We start from the raw sequence: 25,343 nt of genomic DNA, 5'->3' as shown, positions 1-25,343 counted from the left end.
ATTGAAAATTGTCTGGGCTTGTGGGTTCTGCAAAGAGGAATACATCTGCTGAATATAACTTATGAAACTCTTGATGTTACTCATTACTACTACGAAGTAATTCTTTCTAAATGACTATTTTAACCTTCTTTTGTTTTAACTAACTCTTCCAGCATTCCCAGGTCAGACCAGACACATCATCAATCAAACCTGGCACTTCCTCTGGGTCTCCTCACTACCCTGGACTAAGTGAAACACAATGTTTCGGTCAATGGATGGTTGGGCTAACTCTCCAAAAAAACGTATTGGTCAACCTGCATCTTCCATCATTCATAGTACTGCTGACATCGCTCATGTTATAAAAGACAGTCGTAGGAAACAACTTCAGTATTCCTGGCTGTGTCGATCTTCTTCAACTGTGAAGCATTGGGGCAGCTGGCGGTGAACAATGAACCTGCTTCTGGTTCTTCTTGTTAAAGGAAAATTCTTCCTCTACACTGTTGTGACAGCCATGCTTGATATAACGGAATTCAATAGAGATATTTTTTGTGCGAAAGTATTTTTGCCTCGTATGAAGATAAATGCCAAACATAATTAAAATCACCTGGCTTTAAAATAAAGACTCCACGAATCAAATAAGGGTTTTAAAAAAATCTCACACTGGGCTATGGTTATTCTGCTACAGGTGTAGAATAATCTAGTCCAGGTTTCAAGAGTTTAAGTATTTTAGTTTCTAAGCTGGGTTGGTTTCTAGTGTGGTCCACATGTAAAAAACGGTTCTGAAATAGCCTTCTATTGGACTTTCACAAGTCAAATAAAAGTTTACTTCTGAGTTTTGTCTGGTTCTCAGTACCAGACAAATCTCAAACTGGGTTTGATTAGTGCCATGATCGTTGTAGAGCAACCTAGTCCAGGTTTGATGAATATAAGTTTGCTAATATTTAAATTAAAGCAGATTAAAGATGTTGAAGTGAAATTGCTCTTTAACCATTTCCAGAGTCAGGAGATTAAATCTGAAGCCAACTTCAGCTTTGTATCTCTCTATATCTGTGGTTCTAAAATGCAATCTCCGGCTGATTTTTTCCCAATCAAATTATCAATGTCTGCTCAGCTGAACACCTTACAGAAGCAGTGGTATTACTGAACAATATTTTGGCTTCAACAGGGACGATCTGGACCCTGTCATATGCAGCAGCAGCCACTTACAGAGACATTGAAAATGTTTACTTATTCATTTCTGTTCACAGTACCAGACCAGTCGGGAGTGAGAACGTGTTGTGAATGCTGTACGGCTCCCTAAACGTCCAAAACCGACGATCTAGGAACAAATAAGATGACGAGTCTGTTCTATTTTTGTAAAAGGCACACAATTCGTGCATAGCAGATGTATTTGTAGGTTTTTAACAATTTAGTTAATTTTACTTCAGTTTTAAAAGATCCTCCGGTTCTCTGAAGCCGCGATTTTATCTACATTTCTGTTTATTTTTTAACAGCAGACACGAATTACACCAGTTTCACTGATTTCATCGTAACTTCATGATTGTAAAGGACATAATATTCTAATTTTTACACAATAATAAAAAAAGTAAGGAATACGTATGTTATTTGGAGTTTATGAGGTTACAGATAATACCGGCATACACCTCCGAAGTCGTTTGCAGTCCATTAATAATTAAAAAAAAAATTTAATAAAAATGTTTAAAAAGAGTGAGGGTGCATTTCCTTTTGTGATTACATGCCAGACGGTTCTGTAAACGTTTGATTAAAATAAAAATAAGGACAGATTCCACCCGTCCATAAATCTAAGAAGAAGAAGAATAAGAAGAAGCTGACGTCATCGCATGCGACATTGGACCCCGGTGAGTACAAACCTGAATCTGTCAGAAATGGTTTTGTATTATAAAACAAAAGAAAATACTACAGAATGTGATTGCAGTTGTAGGACTTAATGGTAGTAGGACTGTGCCGCGAATGGTTGAAGACATTTGGACACGTTTGTAACATGTATTTTTTTAATTTTTGTTGCCGCTAGCTACATTAGCTAGCTACATTAGCTAGCTACATTAGCTAGCTACATTAGGCAAGCTACATTAGCTAGCTACATTAGCTAGCTACATTAGCCTCTTGGAGCCCAGATAGTTCAGCTGAACCTGCACTTAATACATTTAATTAGCCATGATAGAGTCACAGAATTGTTTGTTGTATAATTTGAGGGTTGCTATAACAACCCTAGGCTGTGATGATCCTAAAGGTTTTCTGAATACACTGATTGCAGCTAGGTCATGCATTTGAATTAAAAACGAACTTGGGTCATTACAGCCAAAGTTCTCTCCACCTGTCTACGTTGAAATAAATAACTTCCGAAATCTGAACATTTATTTTGTTTTTATGTCAACAGGTTCTTCTTTGAGATATTCATCTGACATACATTTCTGCTCATTCATAGCACCCACAAAAGGCACTTTTAAGAGCCACGTTTGTCATATCTCTTCATCATCTTTTTTGTCATATCTCTTCGTCATCTTTGTGTTCTTAATTTGTCTATTGTTCTTCACGTAATTTGTCAACAGTTCTGTTTGTTTGTTTGTCCATCATAAGTCTTTGCATTCTATTTTGGTCTTTGTCAGTGTTTTTTAAGTATGACACGCCCCAAATTCAGGCCATGCGCCATGTCAAACGCCCAATCAGGCAAACAGAAAAAGTTGTGTCGCCTGCCACCAGAGTCTTTACACCAAAAAAAAAATAAAAGAAAAGTTTCAGACATTCAATGATCAGTGGAGGGAAACAGTTTTAAAAAACAGAAATGTTTCCCGCATAATGGATTCTGCGGAAATTGCAGTAAGTAGAAAATTTTAGACTGAAAAAGTTCTGTTAATGAGCAAAATGATGAAAAACAACTGCTCTAATAGGATGGTGCGTTTTAGTAACTTGTAACATGTTCTTATCAATTGCAGGTTCGCAAACTTCATGCTTTAGGCTATAAGCCTATTTTATTTTTTGCTAAGGAAGATAAGTCTTCAAGCAAGTGGGTAGCAGATGTAATTACTCTTTTGGAGCCCACTGCTACTACAAATAATTTTCTTGAGAAGATTCAAAGGGCTTATGAATTTCTCCTCCCTGAAGGTAATGCATGTACGTGTGTGAGAGTGTGTGTACTTCTGTAGTGCATTATATCAAGTCCACAGAAAGCGAGCAAGATATGTGTCTATAGATATTTATTTCTGTTTTCTGTAAAATTACGTCTTTCCTAGCCACGTCTGTACCAGTGCAGCCCGACACCTCCACGGAACAGCAGGTTTTTTCACCCAAAGAGCAGTGGGCTGATGAAAAAGCTGAGAACCTGGTCTATGAACCAACAGAGACCATAGCTGAGGAAGAGCCTGTGATTGTGCTTGATCTGGTTCCTGTTTCTCCTCCTATTGTTCCTTCTTCTCCGGCTTTCCAGAAGAAGAAAAGAGCCAGAAGCACCTCTCCACCTGCCCCTCCTCCTACTCTGCCATCTGTCTCTCCCATAGACCAGCCAAATCAACATTCATATGAATCGCCTGCTGCCCATGCCATCTCGTTACGTCAGGGTGGCCTATTTGAAAATAAGAAGAGAAAGGGTAAGTTTTGTTTTCCTTAGTCCTGTGACTATTTCTTTTACATCCATCCATTTTCTTACACCAGGGGTCGGTAGGGCTGCTGGTGCCTATTTCCAGCAAGAGGCGGGGGTCACCCTGGACAGGTTGCCAGTCTGTCACAGGGCAACACAGAGACAGACAGGACACACAGCCATACACACAGACACTCACACCTAGAGAGAATTTAGAAAGACCAAAAAACCTGACAGTCATGTTTTTGGACTGTGGGAGGAAACCGGAGAACCCAGAGAGAACCCACCTTGCACAGGGAGAACATGCAAACTCCGTGCAGAAAGACCCCGGGCCGGGAATTGAACCCAGAACCTTCTTGCTGCAAGGCAATAGCTCTACCAACTGTGCCACTGTGCATTTAACGTACATTTTTGTTATACTAACCTCAAATTCTGAAACAACAATAATGCTTGTCTTGGCCTTGTTTGTGAACCTTTGGACAAGTACACAGTATTTGTTTTAAGTTTAACTAACTGCCCTGAAAGCATAACCCAAGCCTTTTGAAATTTGACACAAGTGAGCAGAGGGAAAAGACACGACTGGAGATGGAGATTAACAAAGATAGAGGCAAAGCTTATCCACTTTGTTGCTATCTTCGTACATTTTGTTCATACTCCTCTACAGACATTTTGTCAAAACAGCTAGTGATATGTGTAGCCACTCTTTTTTGTGTGTTTGAGACTCTTAAGTCAACATTGCTCTGCGGCCTTGCTGTAGCCTGTCTGGCCGGAGCAAGCAGCATAGATTGCTTTGATTCCCCCTCGCTTCTAGAAAGACTTGCAGTATAACAGTTGTCTGTCCTGCAGAATACCTGTGGCAGTAATCAGAGCAGAGCAGACCCATTCCAATTTAGTCAATATTACAAATAAATCACACATTTGTAAAGCAGAATGATGCTATCATCAATACTCATCACAATGCTTAATACTCCATACTCACTCACAACTCAACCACAACCACCGTGTGGGGCAGTGGGGCTGAGTGAGACGGTCATATACCAGAATGAGTCCTGAGTGACATGGTTATAGTATTATTTCATATTTTTGTGTTAATGACTTTCACTGTAACTATTAGGAAAACCCAACTACCGACTTAAGGAGTCAAGCACTAAAACAAAATTCTCACAGACACAGAAAACCTTGATAGACAGTTTATAAGCAACAAAAACTTGTTTTGGGTTTAGTTACACTTTAAGTATTAGTTTTTCCATTTCTGTGGCCACTCTAAAGTAGTTAAATATTAAAAATATTTAACTACTATATATTAAAAATATTTAACTACTAATAATATAATATCAACCTCTGACCTAATTTGAGAAAATGTGTAAATCCATGTAAAGAAGAGTAAAGTTTAGAAGGTTTATAAAATATGAGTCACCATACTAGTTTTCATTTTTCAGTGTACACTCTGACTTTAATTCTTATTTTGTGTTTCTAATTTTTTTTTTTCTTTTTTTCTCATTAAGGTTGCCGGAAATGTAGCAGACAAAAGGTGTTCCTGTTTGACTCAATCACTGGGCATAGGACTAATGCGGTAAGACTTGAAGTGTTACTAATGTACCCTCTCAAAGTTTATCTCCACCCCAGTCAAACATGCCAAGATACACTGAGAGACATTGCCTGTGTGGAGATGAATAGATGGGGGGAGGGGTGATAAGTGGGACTGTGGTATGCAAAAATGAGCACAGTTGTTTACTTATAAACCTTGTGGTTACATTTACTGACATTCCAGACTCCTTTTCTTTCTTTCTATTTGTCTATTGTTTTCTAAGGACAAAGAAGGGCATTACAATAGGAATCAGTAGTACTTATACCACATAAGTCACAACATCTCTGGTATTGCAGAGCGAAACAAATTCACACAAAAAAGTCAGTATTTGCACAGAAACATAGAAGCATAGAGATAGAACTCCAAATAACGAAATTAGGCCTTTTATCATAAAAGAAATGCTGATTTGGGAGTTATATCGTCTTTCTAAAGGAAACCCATGACCACTTATCATCCTTCAATAACATGTAAAAACCGCTTCCACACTTAAGTATTTTAGAAACAATTTATGAATATGTTGTGTGATGATTGCTTTAATTAATGCATTTCTCTTGTTTTATGTGGTGTCTAGGGCAAAGAGGAAGTAAAAATTCATTGGTTGCCCTGCTCTGCTTGGTGAGAAGTGTTTCTTTGCACTTATTAGAAATATTATTTTGCTATTTCAGGGGGAAGTATAATGGAAAATCAACTTTTGGAGCTGTATATCATGTTATAATGTCATCAAGCTTTCTGTGGCCTTTTGCCACAAAAGCTTTTCCTTGGCTTTTCAGTCTCTAGCTGAGATAGTGCCCTACAAAGCATACATCCCACATGCAACCTCTCAAAGCTAGTGGCAACAACAATTAGCAAACACCTGGTGGAACAGCCCCTCTGCTGAGCTCATGTGAGGGATCTTCTCAGGCCAACTCTACTAAGAATGGCTGTAAACTGCTTGGAGGAGTGATGTTGTGATGACATCCTGAAGGCAGAGTGTCAGAAGAGCAGGCGCTTCTTAAAGAAACAATGACCCATTTTCAAAGGGGTTTATTTGTATCTCCAATAGCCATTGCCTTAAACATGGCTATTCTTCCTGGGATCCATAATTTAAAGTGTGCAAATGGCAAAGTGACATTTCTTTTAAGTCATTTTTGATAGAATACCTATCAAACATGTTGCCTTCATTTTTTATAATAACTGAAGGTAACAGACTTACTTTATTATATTATGAAAAGGCACTATGGTCCTATAAATTATTTAATACTGTGCCTTTTATAATTCATACAAGCTGGAAATTAAATCTGAAACGGTCACTTTCTTTGTGTTTTATTTTTTTTAGACTTTTCTAAAAAACTAAAGCACTATGAGAGATTTTTCTTGTTTGTGTAATGGTAAAAAATGACTGTGCAGTCAGTTTGTCATTGGATACTTAATGATAATTCAAGATAATATTGTATCTTTGGGACACAACAAGATGTATGTACTAGCTGTTAATTGGGGGGGATTTAGGCAGGGAAAAGTCTTTGGCTACACAACCTCTCTTTTAGAAAGAGAAAATTGTCAACTTTACTGCACAAAAAATCCACCACTTGATTTTATTGTTGTTGATCTTTTCTAGCGGGAAAATCTGGGATGACACCTGGGCACCTGCAAGTGAATTCACACATGTTGCTGTCCCCCAAGAGCTTCTTCCTTCAGACAGCAAACAAGTCCTTCCATGATGTTGCTCTTTCTTTTTTTGTGTTACAAAGTTGTAATTTCCATTTTTCTATAACTGCAGTTTGACTATATTAAAAAGTTTTCTGTGTAATATTGTTTTCGGCTTATTTTGGGCTGTTTATTGACACGTCTTTGTCATGTTCTGTAAAAGACTGAGTGATGCTGGTTGAGTCACTGCATGAACAAGTTATTTTGCCTGTATTGAGGCTTCAAATTTTGAACAGGATTGTTTGTACATTTTGGCTTGTAATAGTTGACCTAATGTCTTAAATCCTTTAAACATTTGTTTTTGAGTGTTTTGAAGGTTGATGTGGATGTACAAAGTATAGTCTATTAAAATAGAAAAAAAATGTATAAATATAACTTAATTTAAATATAACTAATTGGAAGTTGTTTCATGCCAATAAGCATGAAAATTTCAACAATTCAACATCACCTTTTTTGTGTCATGTATTTTGTCAATCGAGATTGTATTTGTGAAATGCTATAATAAAATTGCTTTCAAATGCAGTGAAATTACTTTTTAACACAGCAACTTTAAGTGAAGTTACTGATGAAGAACATGATAAAATACATTTTAATGTCCAGATCAACTGACTATATAACACCAACACATTTTAATAAAATTATGTCACAAATGCCATGCACATGTTGAAGAACACACATACAAATATATATATATACACTGCTCAAAAAAATAAAGGGAACACTTAAACAACACAATATAACTCCAAGTAAATCAAACTTCTGTGAAATCAAACTGTCCACTTAGGAAGCAACACTGATTGACAATCAATTTCACCTGCTGTTGTGCAAATGGAATAGACAACAGGTGGAAATTATTGGCAATTAGCAAGACACACTCAATAAAGGAGTGATTCTGCAGTTGGGACCACAGACCACTTCTCAGTACCTATGCTGTCTGGCTGATGTTTTGGTCAGTTTTGAATGTTGGTGGTGCTTTCACACTCGTGGTAGCATGAGACGGACTCCACAACCCACACAAGTGGCTCAGGTAGTGCAGCTCATCCAGGATGGCACATCAATGCGAGCTGTGGCAAGAAGGTTTGCTGTGTCTGTCAGCGTAGTGTCCAGAGGCTGGAGGCGCTACCAGGAGCCAGGCCAGTACACCAGGAGATGTGGAGGAGGCCGTAGGAGGGCAACAACCCAGCAGCAGGACCGCTACCTCCACCTTTGTGCAAAAAGGAACAGGAGGAGCACTGCCAGAGCCCTGCAAAATGACCTCCAGCAGGCCACAAATGTGCATGTGTCTGCACAAACGGTTAGAAACCGACTCCATGAGGATGGTATGAGGGCCCGACGTCCACAGATGGGGGTTGTGCTCACAGCCCAACACCGTGCAGGACGCTTGGCATTTGCCAGAGAACACCAGGATTGGCAAATTCGCCACTGGCGCCTTGTGCTCTTCACAGATGAAAGCAGGTTCACACTGAGCACATGTGACAGACGTGACAGAGTCTGGAGACGCCGTGGAGAGCGGTCTGCTGCCTTCAACATCCTTCAGCATGAGCGGTTTGGCAGTGGGTCAGTAATGGTGTGGGGTTGCATTTCTTTGGAGGGCCGCACAGCCCTCCATGTGCTCACCAGAGGTAGCCTGACTGCCATTAGGTACTGAGATGAGATCCTCAGACCCCTTGTGAGACCATATGCTGGTGCGGTTGGCCCTGGGTTCCTCCTAATGCAGGACAATGCTAGACCTCATGTGGCTGGAGTGTGTCAGCAGTTCCTGCAAGATGAAGGCATTGAAGCTATGGACTGGCCAGCCCGTTCCCCAGACCTGAATCAGATTGAGCACATCTGGGACATCATGTCTCGCTCCATCCACCAACACGTTGCACCACAGATTGTCCAGGAGTTGGCGGATGCTTTAGTCCAGGTCTGGGAGGAGATCCCTCAGGAGACCATCCGCCACCTCATCAGGAGCATGCCCAGGTGTTGTAGGGAGGTCATACAGGCACGTGGAGGCCACACACAATACTGAGCCTCATTTTGACTTGTTTTAAGGACATTATATTAAAGTTGGATCAGCGTGTAGTGTTATTTCACTTTAATTTTGTGTGTGGCTCCAAATCCAGGCCTCCATTGGTTAATAAATTTGATTTCCATTGATGATTTTTGTGTGATTTTGTTGTCAGCACATTCAACTTTGTACAGAACAAAGTATTCAATGAGAATATTTCTTTCATTCAGATCTAGGATGTGTTATTTGAGTGTTCCCTTTATTTTTTTGAGCAGTGTATATATATATATATAAACTAAACCTGTAATGTATATATAAATCATTTATATCTATATCTTGATATATATATATTCCAGAACTGATCTGTCAATACCAAAGAAGTGCTTTTTTTAAGTACTGGATGTTGCTGGCTACATTTCCTTAGATGATCCAACGTGAAACAGTCTAAATAAAGCTGTTTAGACTGAAGTACCTTGACGAGAAACCTGTTTCAGACCTGATCTTCCATAATGTTTTATTATAAACCATACAAAATATTTCTGAAGCATCACAGCTCCGCATAGTTAGTTCTAGAATTCTTGTACGGCTGATCGGCAGGAATTTGAAATGGAATCCAGCCATTATACGGCAGACCGAGTAAAAGAAGAAAGGAACACATCGAGCTCCATCAACACATTGTACCTTACAGGATTATCTCGGGGGAGAAAGGGCACAAATGATGTTTGACAACCTTATTTGTCAGTTGTGAAATAAGGTCAAGTTAGTGGTCAACGAAACACTCTGAAATGTTCCCTCAAAATGTAGTTAAAATATGCGTATGTTACAGAAAGAGTCATAATGGGATTTATAAAAAAATTTTTAAGTTTGCCCTTCTCAGTGACTGACAAGCCGGCTGCCGTTAGAGGTTGGTCAAGTTTCCCCTATGTATTGTCTTGAAGGCATGACGCCAGGTTAAACTGTACAACTGATTGGTTTCCTCCACACTTGCAGAAGTGTGTGAAGCTATGTTATGTTACTTATGTGTTTCATAGATAGAGGATTAGCCAGCTGACTTTGAGGAAGGAAAGAAATTAAAGCATAGATGTGGGTAAGACAGTAACAAGTGCAGTGCGCTGGACAATAAATGCGCACACAGCTCCACCGTTACGCTCAAATTAATCACACATCAAATGACAAACGCCAAATAAATAAATAGTTACACTACTTACGCTAATGGTAGTCTAAAAATCTAAACCAGTAAAAACTTAATTGAGATAATATGTCGGGTCCCCCCGGCCCCCGACCAAGGACAGAGTGCAGTTCACTGGTTTCTTATCCAGACTGTCGTAATGCGCACCTGAGCACTTGGTGCGTTGACATTTTCCACTTAATGAACAGAGAACAATTGCGGAGCTCACCATCAATCAGTATAAGAAAAATATTTGTCAGACTATAATTTGTGATCGGGACGCTGGAGCAGGCGCTTTGTAGCGTCTAGCGCAGTTGATGCGCTTCTGCGAGAATTTTCTCCTGCAGAGAGGAGTGTGTGCGGCATCAGGTCTTATCGACTTCTGATTACTTCATTTGGTGAAATGTTACCCGATTTCAAAAACGTTCTCACTGTACAGAAAAAGATAAATGTTCAGCTTGATGACTAGATTCTGTTACAGAAATTAATCCTGTTAGTTCTATGTATGCAATTATAATTAATTTTCAAATGTCCTTAAGGGGTACCTAAAAGCTGAAAAACGTATTTCTTAAAACCACTTTTTGTTATGTTTGTCCAAAATTTTAATGTGCTTCATTACTGGCTTTTTATCAACTAGTGGATTCAGAACATATCCTACTTAGTAAAGTGTCCACTAAGCTAGATGCTTTTTAGTTTATAAAGTCATGCTTGATGAATTTCTTGTATAAATGTATGTAATTAAAATCAGAACCATGAGTACTGCATTAAAATATCACATTGATATGTACTGAAACTTTGCAACTCATTTCTTTTTAATACAGAAATTGACAGAAAAATTGAACAGAATTCAAGTGACCACAGACAACGAAGTGTTCCACCACTATACACTGTGTGTTTATTGAATTAAAAAATAAGTCAGAGCTGCACATGTTAATAAAAAAAGAAAAGAAAAGTATAATATCCAAAAAGATGTCTTGGTTAGTGCAGAACCACTGCGACTGCTTAATGTAGTGTTGTAGCCATTTTTAAACTGCTAAACATAAGCACAACTGCTATTACTCCATTTGAAGTAAAAGTAGTAACTAAAATGATTAACTACAGTAAAATTACTCTTACTATTATCTGGAAATACAGTAGATTTGGAGAAACATAATGAAAAAGAAACAAAATGAATGACATGCCTGCGCAAGTAATCACAGCCCTAGTAAGACCTTTTAGAAAGTAAAAAGGCACAAACATATTAACTACTTTAAAAAAAGAATCACCAAAATAAAACACTGCCAATTTGGAAACATGAAAGCACAAGAACAAATTTAAACAGAATTGTGTCTCTTTGTGACTTATGAGCAAACATACTTTACTTGTGACATATTGGTCAATCCAGAAGGAGCCGAATACTGTCACGCTAGTGTAGATCTTTGTCAGCAGTATATGCACAAATGATTACAGACTATTATCAGAAGCTTCCGAGTCACTACCAAAGTCGTCATCAGAAGTATCATCAAAACTAACACTTTCTGCTCCTGACAAAGTCTGTAGATAATGTTCTCTTGCCTGCAGTTTCATTTGTTTTAAGTGCTGTAGCTCTCTGAGGATGATGCTCTGGAGACCTCTTAGAGCTTCATCAGTTAGGGAACAGGACGAACCTTTAAAATTGAACATAAGTAAAAATAACAATTAATAGAAAATTTAGATGTTTTAACTCTTGATAGGTTTATACATTACTTAAAAACATACTTTTAAATTTGCCGCTCGATAACAGGCGGGGAAGCTCCTTTAGAGCATCTTCATAGGATGACAGAGATTTCCAATGACGGTCCATCTCTCCTACGAGGATCCTCTTTTCCTCTTCCAGTCTCTTTACTGTCATAATGCCATCGAATGCCCTCCTTTTTGTGGCAAGACTGACAGAGTCTGAAATGCATTTAGGAAAAAGACAAATTAACTCAGTTTGAATTTGTAATAAAGTTTAGGTCAACACCTGGAGTATCTAGCCACATTATCTGTCAGGTATGATGACAGTATAAAATGTATTAGTGTATGTTTATTTACCACTGTCTGATTGCTGCCATGGCAATGTTGTGTCACCGGACAGGATCTCTTCTAAAGATAATGCTTCTGTGCCTGTAACAGTCTTGTAGTTTTCTAAAGCCAATGCTAAGATGTTTTTCTCCTGTCTTATTTTGCGACGAGCCTTGGCACGAGCTTTGTTTCCGTCTATGTCTTTATAAAGACGCTGAGATCGCCTTTTGATGCTCGCAGCCAGAACCTCAATTCTGCCTGCCAAGGAGTCCGGATCAGTTGTGCTAGATGTTGCTGATGATGATAAATAAGAGAAATGCAGTTAACATAGAAGTACTTTTGGAACTTCCTCTAATTTTTGAACTCTAATAGCCCACCTTAATATCATGGACCCAGTCATCAAGTTGACTGTCAGTCACCAAAAGCTCAATTTTTAAGGACTCCAAGTTCTGATGTTGTTTTTGAAGAGCTTTTGTGGCCTGCATTGTCAATTTCAAAGAAATAAAAAAAAATCAGATCACAGCATGGAATTATAGGAATTAACAAACATCAACAGTTTCACTGTTTCACTACCTTCTGATATCGACGGGTTAGTGAGGTGGCCAAGTTGTCAAGTTTTTGCTGATTCCAGCGCATGGCCATAAGAGTCAGCATGTCTGTCCGTTCTGCAAACAGAAAGAGGCCCACAATAGTAGAGTTTTCCTTTATCGTAATTAGTTAAAATTTCAGGAAAGAAATCTTTGGTCTTCTCACCAGCTTTTGACATGTTTTGTCGTAACAGCAATCCTTGAGAGAAATGCATTGCACTGCTCAACTTCTTCCCCTAGAGTCAAGCCAGCACCATCTTGATATGCTCCACTCCACTTAGCCTAAATAAAAGCATGCACGCACAAACAATATCAACTGAGTCAACGATGTTCATGCAGTTATGTTCTAGCAAGGTTATTCCATGTCTAGTCAGTTTTCCTTACCTCACATTTGAAGTCATGGGCTTTGGCATGGAACACGGAGAGGAATGGCTTCATTTGAAGCAGGTGTTGGAGCTCAGGACAGCTTTTTGATACTTTCTCAAGATATGGCCAGTACTTGCATGTTACATCCATGCAAAAAAATGTGATCCGTCTGTTGGCCAGCCTTTGCTGCAAGTACAAGGGGTATGCAAATATCTCACCCCTATACATGTTCAGAGCACAAAGTAGCACCCCATGTCTGCACACCGCTAGCTCCAATCCCTCCTCGTCCAGTTTGCTGCTGGATCTGTGAGAGGTCTCTCTGGCTGCTGACCATTGCCCACCACAGACACCTCTTCCAGAAGTCTAGAATGCATAAAATTAAGTCAGGCACGCCGTCAGGCTAAAAGGTTACTGTCGTTATACATTTATAATCTGCAGTCTTACATGTTTGGTTGATTTGTGTATATAGTCCACAAATTGTCCTACGTCTTCATCCTTGGCTATGAACAGGTCCTGAAATAGGGCCTGTTCCTCCGATCTGAAAAAAAAAAGCACTTAATAGGTGTTATGGTCCACAGGTGGTGAACATCACTAACTTATACAAAGAATTGTTATATTGAACACATTTTACAATACCTTGCTGCATTCTTGAAACGGTAATGCTTGCGGTTTCCATCCACTGAAACTGCAAGCATATCCGGGGTACAAGCTTGACACTTGAAGGGATCCTTCCTTAACATTTTATCCAACTCATATCTTATAGCTTCCCACTCAAAAAAACTTTTCGGGAAGCTGTCAGCTGATATCTTTCCTGTCTGATTTAAAATTAGAGACAAATAATAATAAAAAAAAACTAAAGAAAGGACATAGTTGTCCAAATCCCAGGTATCAGGATATGTGTTCTTCAAGTTTTAGGTGTGTCTCTGGCACAAAACATCTCATTCAATAAATTTTGATGTTACTACATATGATCTGAATGCTGAATGAATGAGGTGGTACCTCAGCCATTTGATTCAAGTGTGTTTAACCAGTTACATCAAAAGGTTGAAGAACATAACTACTGTTACATGCTCGTACTTTGCTTCCGCCTCCTCATTGTTTATTTTTGTTTTATTGTTGGCACCTTTGACGGTTCACCCTTGGGGGGCGGGGCTTAGCCAGCCCAGGTGTTTTAGTTGGGCTGGTGGCGCACCTGAAAAATGATGAGTAATGGTGGCGTGTGTGAGGCTGCGGTAGCATCGGAGTTCGACAAAGAAAAAATTGATTAAAACGGTGCGGGAAGGCTCTGGGAAAAGAGTACCTTCACCTCGGGACGGATCCACCCAGAGGGGAGCGTCGGAAGTTTTGGCCGGGAGGAAGTTTATCTTCGTTTGTTTGGATTTGTTTATTTATTTTTTTTTCTGTTTTGAAAACCGGCTGGACGCTAGGAATTTAAGCACCGGGGAAGTTACACGCCTGCCAAGACCAACCACCATTGAAATCACCAGAGGTGCGGATGTTTTAAGGAAAAGAGAAAAGAAAACTATATATATATATCTACATATTTAAAGACAAAGAAAACATAAAAACTATTAAACAAAACGCCTGACGTATGAGGAATCGCGAGGGCTGGCCTTCTCCATGGATGAGTTCTGGATTGAGGAACGTAACGTTTAAGGTAAGCCCCACCACACTGTGTGTTCCGTCAGGTGCCCTTTTGTTTCTTTTTCTCGGTTTCTTTTGGTTGGAAAACATTACGCACTTAATGTTGCGGCCCCTCTCTCCCGTAATCTGTATAAAGGAACTAAGAACGAGCCAGGGTGAGGGTAGCGGGTCGTAACACTACTCAAGAATTAAGTCAGATGGCCCTTATGGGATATGTACGTCAAAGTACTCACACGGCCAAAGCGGACGGTTCGTTGGTCTAACATGTTAAGAAATGCTTGACAGGAGAGACCTGGTGCTGCCATCTTCATTTCTTCAAATGTAAAAAGCACATCAGTTGCATATAGAGTGGAAAAGTGAAGGGTAGCTGGCCAGTAATCAGTTAAATTTAGATCATGTACTCCACATGTCCAACTAGCCTCACATCCCTCACACCTCAGCTCTGGCATGCTGAGATCATAACGACCTAAAACACCAAAAAAATGTAAAAGTTGTAATACTTAATTATTTTAGTGTCAGGTTGACATTGTGTCACAAACAATTCCTTGTAGTCAGCAAACAAACATACTTAATATTTAAATTTTGCTAACATTGGTTTTTATTATGTTTTGATTTTGATTCATGAAAAAAATAAAGTTATTCATACCATTGATTGTGACGACAGTGACAGCCTTTCCTGCTTTGATCCTCAAACACTCTGATGGACAATCACAAATTCTAACTGGGATCTCCACAGGTACGAATCGTGCTAAAGAGGTTGACATGTTTAAAATATGAATTCACCTAAACTGTATTAACACATTGTAACTAATATATGCAGAACCAGATGACCTAAAAACCAGAACATTCAAAATACAGTCAAAAGTTAACAGTAAGAAAAACACTCTGAGGAGTGTTTAAACAGTACAAATAAAAAGCTTAATTAATACCTTGAACTTACCATCATGGCAAAGAGTTGTATTTAAAACATAGGTAGTTGGAGGCAATGGCTGGAAGAACCCAGCTATGATGGTTTCTCTGTTGTGAAAGACATGTTTGGTGTGCATCATCACATCACATTTTTCACAAAAGAAGGGGTGTGGTAGGCAATCACGACACCGAAGTGCAGATGGATTATTTCCACAATGCTGGCATAAGTGTGCTGACACACTTTGCTGAGCTGCCATGGTGTTAACCAGACGGGGTCTTTCTGCTTTCCAACTCTCTGAAAAAAGGCTTTTTCTTCTGCTCCAGTTTGTGGAAGCCAGAGGAGGTTATGGCACTACTGGTTGACCTGCAGCATCATTCAGTGAGCTCTGGAGTTCTTGTAGAAAAGACTCTTTTAAAAAATAAAAACATTTTTTACATATTAGAAACGTATGGCACATAGAAGATGCTTAGAAGAAATACAATAAGATCTACTACAGACATACCAACAGTCTCTGGAGCAAAGGCAACTTCACAATGAATGTTAGAGGGTTGAGAGGGACAGCTGGTCTTCCGACGGTGGGGCGCTTTAAAAATAAAATAAACAAATATAAAAGTAAGGAGTATATCTAACATCTTACTTAAAGCAACATTTCGAACTACAATTTCAATTTAATAACTGTATTACATTCCCATATCTTAAGATTAAAATTTGTAGTAGAAACCGGTTCCTACCGGTAACTAAAAAATTAAGAAAGTAATTTATACTGTCAGACAAATGGAGGAACAACACGTTTGTTTGTAACCTTTTGTAACAAGGTATGTCTCTAAATACATATACATCAACTGCTGGAAATACATTCACTCTGTTTCAACTGCATTCTACTGAATGTCAAAACAGAAAAAATCCTCACTTAAATAACTAACATGTTCTATGTTGTGGAGTCATTTCTATTCAGCATACTATTACCGTATAATTGAAAATAATTATGTGCTGGGGAAAGTTATCAATCCTCTAAGAAATAGTGATTTGTTTCAAAAAGCAGATAAATATCAACATTATAGATGTAAAAACAAACAGAATAAATTACTTGGTTAAAAAAATATATATTGCCAAAATATCAAGTAATGAATGCATTAATTTAGTGATATATGTGTCAAAAATGTGTCATATATGTATATATGTGTCATATCTACATACATGTTTTAAAAGAAGTACTTACTCTTACGTAATTGATTTCTTGTTGATCTAGGCCTCTTATATAGTATGTTTCCATCTTTGTCCCTTTTTCTCCACCTTACTGTGGGTTTAGGGATCTGCGTAGGTACTTGATCTTTGTCTTTCTTCAGATCAACAAGTAAGTCATCAAGTTTTTGAAGCTCAACATTTATTTTATGCTGATGTATCGCAGCATCCAGGACCATTAATGGATCAGGGATGTTTGAGACACTCATGGTAATGGACAAATAAACAAACAAACAAAACAAACAAACAGAACTGTTGACAAATTACGTGAAGAACGATAGACAAATTAAGAACACAAAGATGACGAAGAGATATGACAAAAAAGATGACTCAGAGATTTGACAAACGTGGCTCTTAAAAGTGCCTTTTGTGGGTGCTATGAATGAGCAGAAATGTATGTCAGATGAATATCTCAAAGAAGAACCTGTTGACATAAAAACAAAATAAATGTTCAGATTTCGGAAGTTATTTATTTCAACGTAGACAGGTGGAGAGAACTTTGGCTGTAATGACCCAAGTTCGTTTTTAATTCAAATGCATGACCTAGCTGCAATCAGTGTATTCAGAAAACCTTTAGGATCATCACAGCCTAGGGTTGTTATAGCAACCCTCAAATTATACAACAAACAATTCTGTGACTCTATCATGGCTAATTAAATGTATTAAGTGCAAGTTCAGCTGAACTCTCTGGGCTCCAAGAGGCTAATGTAGCTAGCTAATGTAGCTAGCTAATGTAGCTAGCTAATGTAGCTAGCGGCAACAAAAATTAAAAAAATACATGTTACAAACGTGTCCAAATGTCTTCAACCATTCGCGGCACAGTCCTACTACCATTAAGTCCTACAACTGCAATCACATTCTGTAGTATTTTCTTTTGTTTTATAATACAAAACCATTTCTGACAGATTCAGGTTTGTACTCACCGGGGTCCGTCGCATGCGATGACGTCAGCTTCTTCTTCTTCTTCTTAGATTTATGGACGGGTACGCCATCTCACATCTCAAAATGAACAAATCCCCTGGAATTGATGGCCTGAGTGCTGAGTTTTACAAACACTTTTTGTTCGACCTCGCTCCCTTTCTTTTGCAAGTTTTTAATGAAAGTATAGAAAACGGTTCGCTCCCTACAACCCTTACTCAGGGTTTAACCACTCTGATACCAAAACCAAGAAAAGACCCTTTACTTCTAGATAATTGGCGTCCCATTTGTCTTCTTAACAATGATTACAAAATTTTTGCTTTAGTTGTAGCTAAAAGATTAAAATCTGTCCTTCATTCAATTATTGATGAAACTCAATCCGGTTTTATGAAAAATAGGCATATCACAAATAATATAAGGTTTGTTTTGGATATTTTAGATTATCCTGATCTTGTTTGTGATAATGGTTTTATTTTATTTCTAGACTTTTATAAGGCTTTTGATACGGTCGAACATGAGTTTATTTTTCAGAGTCTAAATAAATTTGGGTTTGGGAAATTCTTTACTTCTGTTGTTAAAACCTTATATCAAAACAACAACAGCTCCATCAAATTAAGAAACGGCTCCTCTCCTAGATTCAACCTCTGCAGAGGAATCAGACAAGGCTGTCCCGTCTCCCCATATTTGTTCCTTTTAGTGGCTCAACTTCTGGCCGATCATATTAAAACTGGTCCTTTAAAAGGAATCACTGTTGCTGATAGAGTGGTTACTTTAACACAACTGGCAGATGACACTACTTTATTTTTAAAAGACCAGAGTCAAATCTCTTTAGCTATTAAGGAGATTGGTACTTTCTCCAAAGCTTCAGGTCTTTCTCTTAACCTTAAAAAATGTGAGATAATGGCCATTAAGGACTGTTCTATAGCCTCAATTGAAGCTATACCAGTTAGGAATGAGGTTATTTATTTAGGTATAAACATCACGAAGGATCAAATAAAAAGAAGCTCCCTAAACTTCGACCCGCTAATTCAAAAGACTAAAAAAAGACTTAATCAATGGCTAGTTAGAGATCTTTCTTTGCGTGGCCGTATTCTGCTTCCAAAGGCTGAAGGCCTCTCCAGACTAATTTATGCTGCACAGTCATTAGACATTGACAATAAAAATGAGAAGGAAATTGACAAACTGCTATTCAACTTCATATGGAAAAATAAGACTCACTATATTAAAAAATCTACTCTAATGAATTCATATGAAAACGGAGGACTTAACTGCTTATCTTTCTCTATCTTAAATAATACGTTTAAAATAAATTGGATCCGTAATTTTTTTAATTCTCCAGCGTCTTTCTGGAATATTATACCTTTTCATATTTTTTCCAAATTTGGTGGTCTAAAGTTCTTTCTAATTTGTAATTTTGATATAACGAAACTACCAATTAAACTCTCTAATTTTCATCGGCAGGCTCTTTTATCATGGTTACTCATCTACAAGCATAACTTCTCTCCTCACCGATACTTTATTTGGAATAATAAGGACATTCTATATAAGAGGAAAACTATATTTTTTGATTCTTGGTTTAATAATAACATTGTTTTGGTTGACCAATTGTTCAACAATGATGGTCTGTTGTTGACTTATGAAGAATTTCTCTGTAAGTTCAGTTTTTCTGTCTCTCCTGGAGAATATGCCAATGTTTTTGGTGCCGTTTCTACAAAGATCTGTATGTTATTTCGGCAGAAGCCGAGAATCCTTGATCACTCTCCCATTTTATCTCCCATAAATTCTCCTGTTGGCAAAAATTTGTTTGAGTCCTTTTCCTTGTAACAATAATAAGTCAATCAGATCCCTGTTTCTGAAGGACGTGACCTCTACTCCTGTGGTCGTTCATTATTGGAATCGCTTTCATATTACTGTGTCTTGGAAATTTATCTGGCTGCTCCCTAATCTCTTTCTTCTCTCTAACAAGATAAAGGAAGTTTCTTTTAAACTCATTCACCGAATCTACCCCGTTAAAGTCTATTTAAAGAAATTCAATTCTAACATTGATGTGAACTGTTCCTTCTGTGTTGTTTGCCCAGAATCGGTGACTCATTTGTTCTGGTTGTGCCCTCATTCTAAAATATTTTGGCAACATTTTTGTAACTTTGTTGATTCCAAAATTTCAGCAGGCTTTCAGTTATATTGGGAAAATGTCTTATTTGGATTTCAACAAAATGGAGGAATGAGTGTAAAGAGTCTCCTTATCAATTTACTAATTATTAAGGCTAAATTTCACCTACATAAATGCAAATTTTTGAAGAAAAAACCAAATTTTTTAGTTTTTTTGATCGAACTTAAACATTATTTATCAACAATTCAATCCTCCACTAATCAAAAAGCAGAATCAACAATACGGGCTTGTAATCAACTTGGAATTTTGGATTATCTTTTATGTTAATGCACTGACATTTGGCACACGTATCACAATTTGTGCTATTTCCTGTATACATACTTATATTTATTGTCGTTTTCTTATCTTCTTGCTTTATTTTATGCTCCCCCTGGTAAATTATTGTTATCTTCCTGAGATTTGTTCACAGTACAATTGTATTGTTGTTTATTACAATAAATAAAGTCTAAAAAAAAAAAAAAAAAAAAAAGATTTATGGACGGGTGGAATCTGTCCTTATTTTTATTTTAATCAAACGTTTACAGAACCGTCTGGCATGTAATCACAAAAGGAAATGCACCCTCACTCTTCTTAAACATTTTTATTACATTTTTTATTTAATTATTAATGGACTGCAAACGACTTCGGAGGTGCATGCCGGTATTATCTGTAACCTCAAACTCCAAATAACATATGTATTCCTTTCTTTTTTTATTATTGTGTAAAAATTAGAATATTATGTCCTTTACAATCATGAAGTTACGATGAAATCAGTGAAACTGGTGTAATTCGTGTCTGCTGTTAAAAAATAAACAGAAATGTAGATAAAATCGCGGCTTCAGAGAACCGGAGGATCTTTTAAAACTGAAGTAAAATTAACTAAATTGTTAAAAACCTACAAATACATCTGCTATGCACGAATTGTGTGCCTTTTACAAAAATAGAACAGACTCGTCATCTTATTTGTTCCTAGATCGTCGGTTTTGGACGCTTAGGGAGCCGTACAGCATTCAATGAGAGAACCCTTCTCGTCAATTATTGACGCGTACCACGCGTCAATATGTGACGCTGAGGGAACCTGCCCAAGCGTCAATATATGACGAGTCGGGAGTGAGAACGTGTTGACCAGACAACTACGAATTTGGCAGTTATTAAATTACAGTAAAACCTGTTTGCTCCAAGTCATTTTTTCTTCTTGTACCACTGGAATACATAGAAAACTGAAAAAGCCTTAAGTTGATCAACTGCAGTTATATTGTTGAGCTTTATTTCTGTAGAAGAAAGAAGATTTTACTTCTCCTTTCTGAAATAGCAGTTTCGTTTCATTGGTACAGTAATCAGAATATCTGAGGTGAAAACCTCTCCATCATGAAGTTATGTAGACATTCTGTCTCTTTTAAAGTCTTCCAGTGCAGTTCTTTTGCAGTATTTTCAGAGCACTCCCACATTATTATTTACTATAACCTAGCAGTGTATGTTCACTGGTGTGTCACTGGTTCAGGAAATTACAAACAAATTGTCAACAGGAGAACAAATATGCCCCAGCTCAAATTTTCATAAGGCTGATGTATGAGAGCAGATGCCATTCCTCTCACTTTGCCACTTTATAGATGTACTGACTACTTTATCTCTTATAATATAGGCCCATTTAAAGCAGCATGAAAATGACATTTCCATTACTGAGCTCCCACTGCTGCTATCAGGCCAAAGTGCTAAAAAAGCCCAGCCAATTAACTAGGGAGCACTACAAGGTTTGCGCATTCAAACAGCTCTCCTTGAGAGATGAGGAACCCTGAATGAAAGCGCTTATGAAATGTCAAAAAAGTGAGGCCCTCTATCATTTCAACAAAAACCTCCCCAGAGCTTTCTGTACCATGTTGCTCTCTACTTTTAGTAAACAGGAAGTGCATTTTCATATTGTGTTACAAAATAAAACCCTGACTTAAAGGACATATTTCATTGTATTCTGGGAAAACATGACAACAAAATGTGGGTAATCAAATTCAACCTTGAAATGGGAACTGATGATTATTTTTCATCTCAGCAAACTATATCAGTGCCCCTGAAATAGCATCCTGCATGGAGTCCACATTCAGACCGCAATCAGCATTTCTTGACTTATTCTCAAGAATAATATTAATATAATATTCTTGAAATATTGAACATTTATTCATTTTACACATTTGTACCACGCCCTGGGTCTACTTTTTACATAGATACTGTTCGGGTCAATTTGACCCAGAAGTCAAGTTGAAGTGAAAAAAAAGATTAAAAAATGTACAATTCTATATGTTTCCTTGCAGCTATGAACCAAATTTCACCACACACACACAAACACAACACACCACTCACACACATGCACCCCCACACAAACCCAGTTTCCCACTATTCTCTTTATTTCACTAGAAAACTGCGAGAAAGCAGGTGTTCATACAACTTTTGACGGGAATCTTTTCTGTTCTCGTGGACAAACTTCACCCAGTGGAGGAAAACATAAATACAGTACTTTCTGCCTGACTCATTTATCTTCATTTTAATCAGCGGGTCAATTTGACCCTGAACAGTATGTGTGTCTACATACAATATTTAGAACATCATATTGAAATCTGTTTTTATAATTCTCTCTTGATAATTTGAACACAAGAGTCTGTGATTGCAAAGGGACAGGTCAACCTTTCCTTCCAAGAAGGTGTGCAGCTGCAGGCCAGGTATTGCCCTAATAACAGCATGTACGATTTATGATCCTGGATAAGATTTGCTAAAGCTCTTGTCTATTTAGCATGCCAAGCTGGAAAAAAGATCAGTCTGTGCTTTTGTCCAAAGATTAAAGGATTACTTCTCAAACATACATCAAATAATCCAAGCAACACTCCAGGTATGTTTATAATGAGGGAGTAACATTATAACATGCTGTAAAACTCATACTACTTTTCCATTAAAGTTTTCTCTTCGTGAAGGACTGGGGAAGCTTCAGCAGAACAGTTTCAATGGTTTTTGCAATTTTGCTGACAAATGTTGTTGTAAGCACAAACAATATTTTCTCAATAAATGGAGAACCTCTGCTTCTTTTCTATTCTTTTCTTTTCTTTTTAAGAGAATTTTAGTTAGTGTGGAAGCAAACAATGCCAGCAAAAGGTCTCTAAAAACGGTTCCATGAAAAAAGAAAAAACAGAAGACTTCTATTTAATTTTTACTTTTCTGACTTTAATTAGACATTATGTATATTTAAGCTGTAATAAAACTAAAATATTATATATTTGATATTTTCATAATAATGCATTATTACAATGATTCTATTTGGTAGATTTGTTTACAGTGTTTGGTTCATTTATGTTAATTAATTAAAAGTTTGATTAATGTTGCCTACTTTTATAATCAGACAAATGCTTAAAATTAGGCAAACATTAAAAATGTATCATTACATACAAAAAATTTATCATTTGCAAAGTCAACCTAAAATATGATGCTACAGATGACTAAGAGCAGTTTGGGAGCCCAGAGAGCAGGCAGTGAAAAGACAGACTGAGGGCCTCCATCAGAGAATGTCTGTCTGTCCCATGAAGACGGAATCAAGGTAGGCACAAAAATGCATCCACTGGGTCCTTTATGTTTATGTATATCATCGTCATAATAATGTATAGATGAATAAATCTGGCATTCAGTTTTAAATTGCATATTTTCTGTTTGACTCTGTGGAGGTTCCTCCCTAGATTTCCCAGTGTATTTATTTCAATGTTTTCACACAATACATTTATAATTTAACTCTTTTTGTGTTTATTGCATTAGGTTGTTTACTATTATGGGTGCACACATTTAGTAAACTCCTTTTGTTTATTTGAATTATTAACTACTTTGTTTTGCTGAGTTTGAAGGACTGGCTGAGTGAGAGGACTGGTTGAAAGGCAAACCAGGAAGTGGAACAAACCATCAGGCTGCTGGAAACAGGGGATTTGATGTTAAAGAACCTGCCTCTCTCTCTATTAATATCATAAGTCCTTAAACACTTTTGGTGTTAGGTTGTTTTGTTTTTATAGTTGTTTTGTAGTCAAAATGTGTTGGTTTAAATTACTTATTTATGTTTATGCATTGTTTGTCTTTGTCTCATTTCCCACCCCTCGTTGTTTGTGTAGGCTAGCCTTTGTGTATAAATTCCCCTGTTTGTTCATTGTGTGAGGTCAGTTTTTGGTTTGTTATCCTGAGTTAGGTATGCCTTAGTTGATTTCTGTTGGGCCCATTTTGTTATATATTTTTTAGATTTGCTGTTGAAAGGCTTTTGTTAAATCTTTTTTTGAAAAATAAATAGAAAATATTTTTTCATATATGCCTTTGTCCTTGTGCCTTACTGGTCGGACCGTAACAGACTCTTAATTCATGCCACTATATTTTTGGCCATCAGGTTGTCTTTGAGTGTTAATCTCTTCTTTGGAATGCCTATTCTCAAGCCTTATTTGCATTACTAAAAGCTTCTAACATTGTTTTTGTTGCAACAGCTTAATAGCTCACAACTAGCTCAAAGCTTGTGGTGAAATCAGAAATGGATCCTAAATTGAAATTGTGTTTTTCATTATTGCTTCACATACCCAATACAGATGGAAAGAGGTTACAGCAAATGTCACTTATTGTTTCCACTATGTGGCTTTTTTCCTCTAACACACTTCATTAAAGCTTTATTTGTTTGAGAGATGCAATCTTTGTGTTTTGAGCACTGTTTTCTCAGTCTATGGAATGGATGCACTGGGGGGGCTCTGCCAGCTGCTCACAATAAATGAGATGTGGCATGGCAATCTGTGGTAAAAGACTCGGGTCATAATAAGTGCCCTCATACATAAATTACCTAGTTAAGGCATAACTAATCACAGAGACACAAGGCGGCACCCTTTGATGATGCGTATGTGCATTACTGTTGCAATAACTAAGATTGGCATCCATAACAAAACTTTATTGATGAAGCTTACATTTGCATCCATAAATAAAACATCCAACTAGTTTCTCTAAGGAAAACAAGAATTGTGGGAAACATTTGTTTGTAAAGAGGTCAAATATCAAAAACGATACATATTAAGGTCATTTCTTATAACTCCTAAAGTACATATTTTCTTTTGTGTTAAAATAAAAGATTATTTCTAAGACCATCATGGCCTTTTTCAGTGTTCTCTCCCTAAATGTGCGTTCTTGCTCAAAGGACAAGCTTCAAGTTTTGGAAAAGGGTACTTCCATTTTACCAACAAAAAATAAAATGTAAATTGGTTCCAAATATTGCACCCTGAAACTGAATAACAGATATCAGTTCACGCTTCCTCCACACAGATGCAAACTAAGTGCTTCCTCTTTTGTTTCTAAAGCTGTAACCATTAACAAGAAATGAAACCAGCTTCATATAGCATATGATGAAAACCCACACATGAAATGTGCATGTAGACATGTAGGTGAAGATTTTGTCTGTAAAAGGATTGTGAGGATGTCTTAAAATAAGGTTTTGTGAGAAGAAATTAAGAGTTA

At 37.4% G+C, this 25,343-nt stretch overlaps 2 protein-coding genes and 1 long non-coding RNA gene across 3 annotated transcripts; 1 reads left to right on the top strand and 2 right to left on the bottom strand.

The window, feature by feature from the left end:
* The first annotated feature begins 2,644 nt into the window (after nucleotides 1-2,644).
* On the top strand, nucleotides 2,645-6,948 carry LOC114145018 (uncharacterized). The gene is made up of 6 exons (XM_028018339.1): nucleotides 2,645-2,817; nucleotides 2,934-3,102; nucleotides 3,231-3,584; nucleotides 5,080-5,147; nucleotides 5,734-5,777; nucleotides 6,757-6,948. The coding sequence occupies exons 1-6, from the start codon at nucleotides 2,797-2,799 to the stop codon at nucleotides 6,857-6,859; spliced, it is 759 nt and encodes a 252-aa protein (XP_027874140.1). The 5' UTR covers nucleotides 2,645-2,796; the 3' UTR covers nucleotides 6,860-6,948.
* Nucleotides 6,949-11,278: 4,330 nt separating this feature from the next.
* On the bottom strand, nucleotides 11,279-12,320 carry LOC114145020 (uncharacterized). The gene is made up of 3 exons (XR_003595594.1): nucleotides 12,059-12,320; nucleotides 11,744-11,920; nucleotides 11,279-11,652 (listed from the first exon to the last, which is right to left on the bottom strand). It is a non-coding gene; the product is annotated as an uncharacterized LOC114145020 (long non-coding RNA).
* A 457-nt stretch (nucleotides 12,321-12,777) lies between these two features.
* On the bottom strand, nucleotides 12,778-15,559 carry LOC114145213 (uncharacterized). Its single transcript, XM_028018684.1, has 6 exons — nucleotides 15,272-15,559; nucleotides 14,859-15,091; nucleotides 13,618-13,796; nucleotides 13,426-13,519; nucleotides 13,000-13,344; nucleotides 12,778-12,897 (listed from the first exon to the last, which is right to left on the bottom strand). The coding sequence occupies exons 1-6, from the start codon at nucleotides 15,387-15,389 to the stop codon at nucleotides 12,778-12,780; spliced, it is 1,089 nt and encodes a 362-aa protein (XP_027874485.1). The 5' UTR covers nucleotides 15,390-15,559.
* Between the last annotated feature and the right edge of the window lie 9,784 nt (nucleotides 15,560-25,343).

This window comes from Xiphophorus couchianus, chromosome 5, assembly GCF_001444195.1.
Source record: "Xiphophorus couchianus chromosome 5, X_couchianus-1.0, whole genome shotgun sequence".
Lineage (NCBI taxonomy): Eukaryota > Metazoa > Chordata > Actinopteri > Cyprinodontiformes > Poeciliidae > Xiphophorus > Xiphophorus couchianus.
The sequence above is the reverse complement of the archived record's forward strand: the minus strand, read 5'-3'. Positions and strand labels throughout refer to the sequence as shown.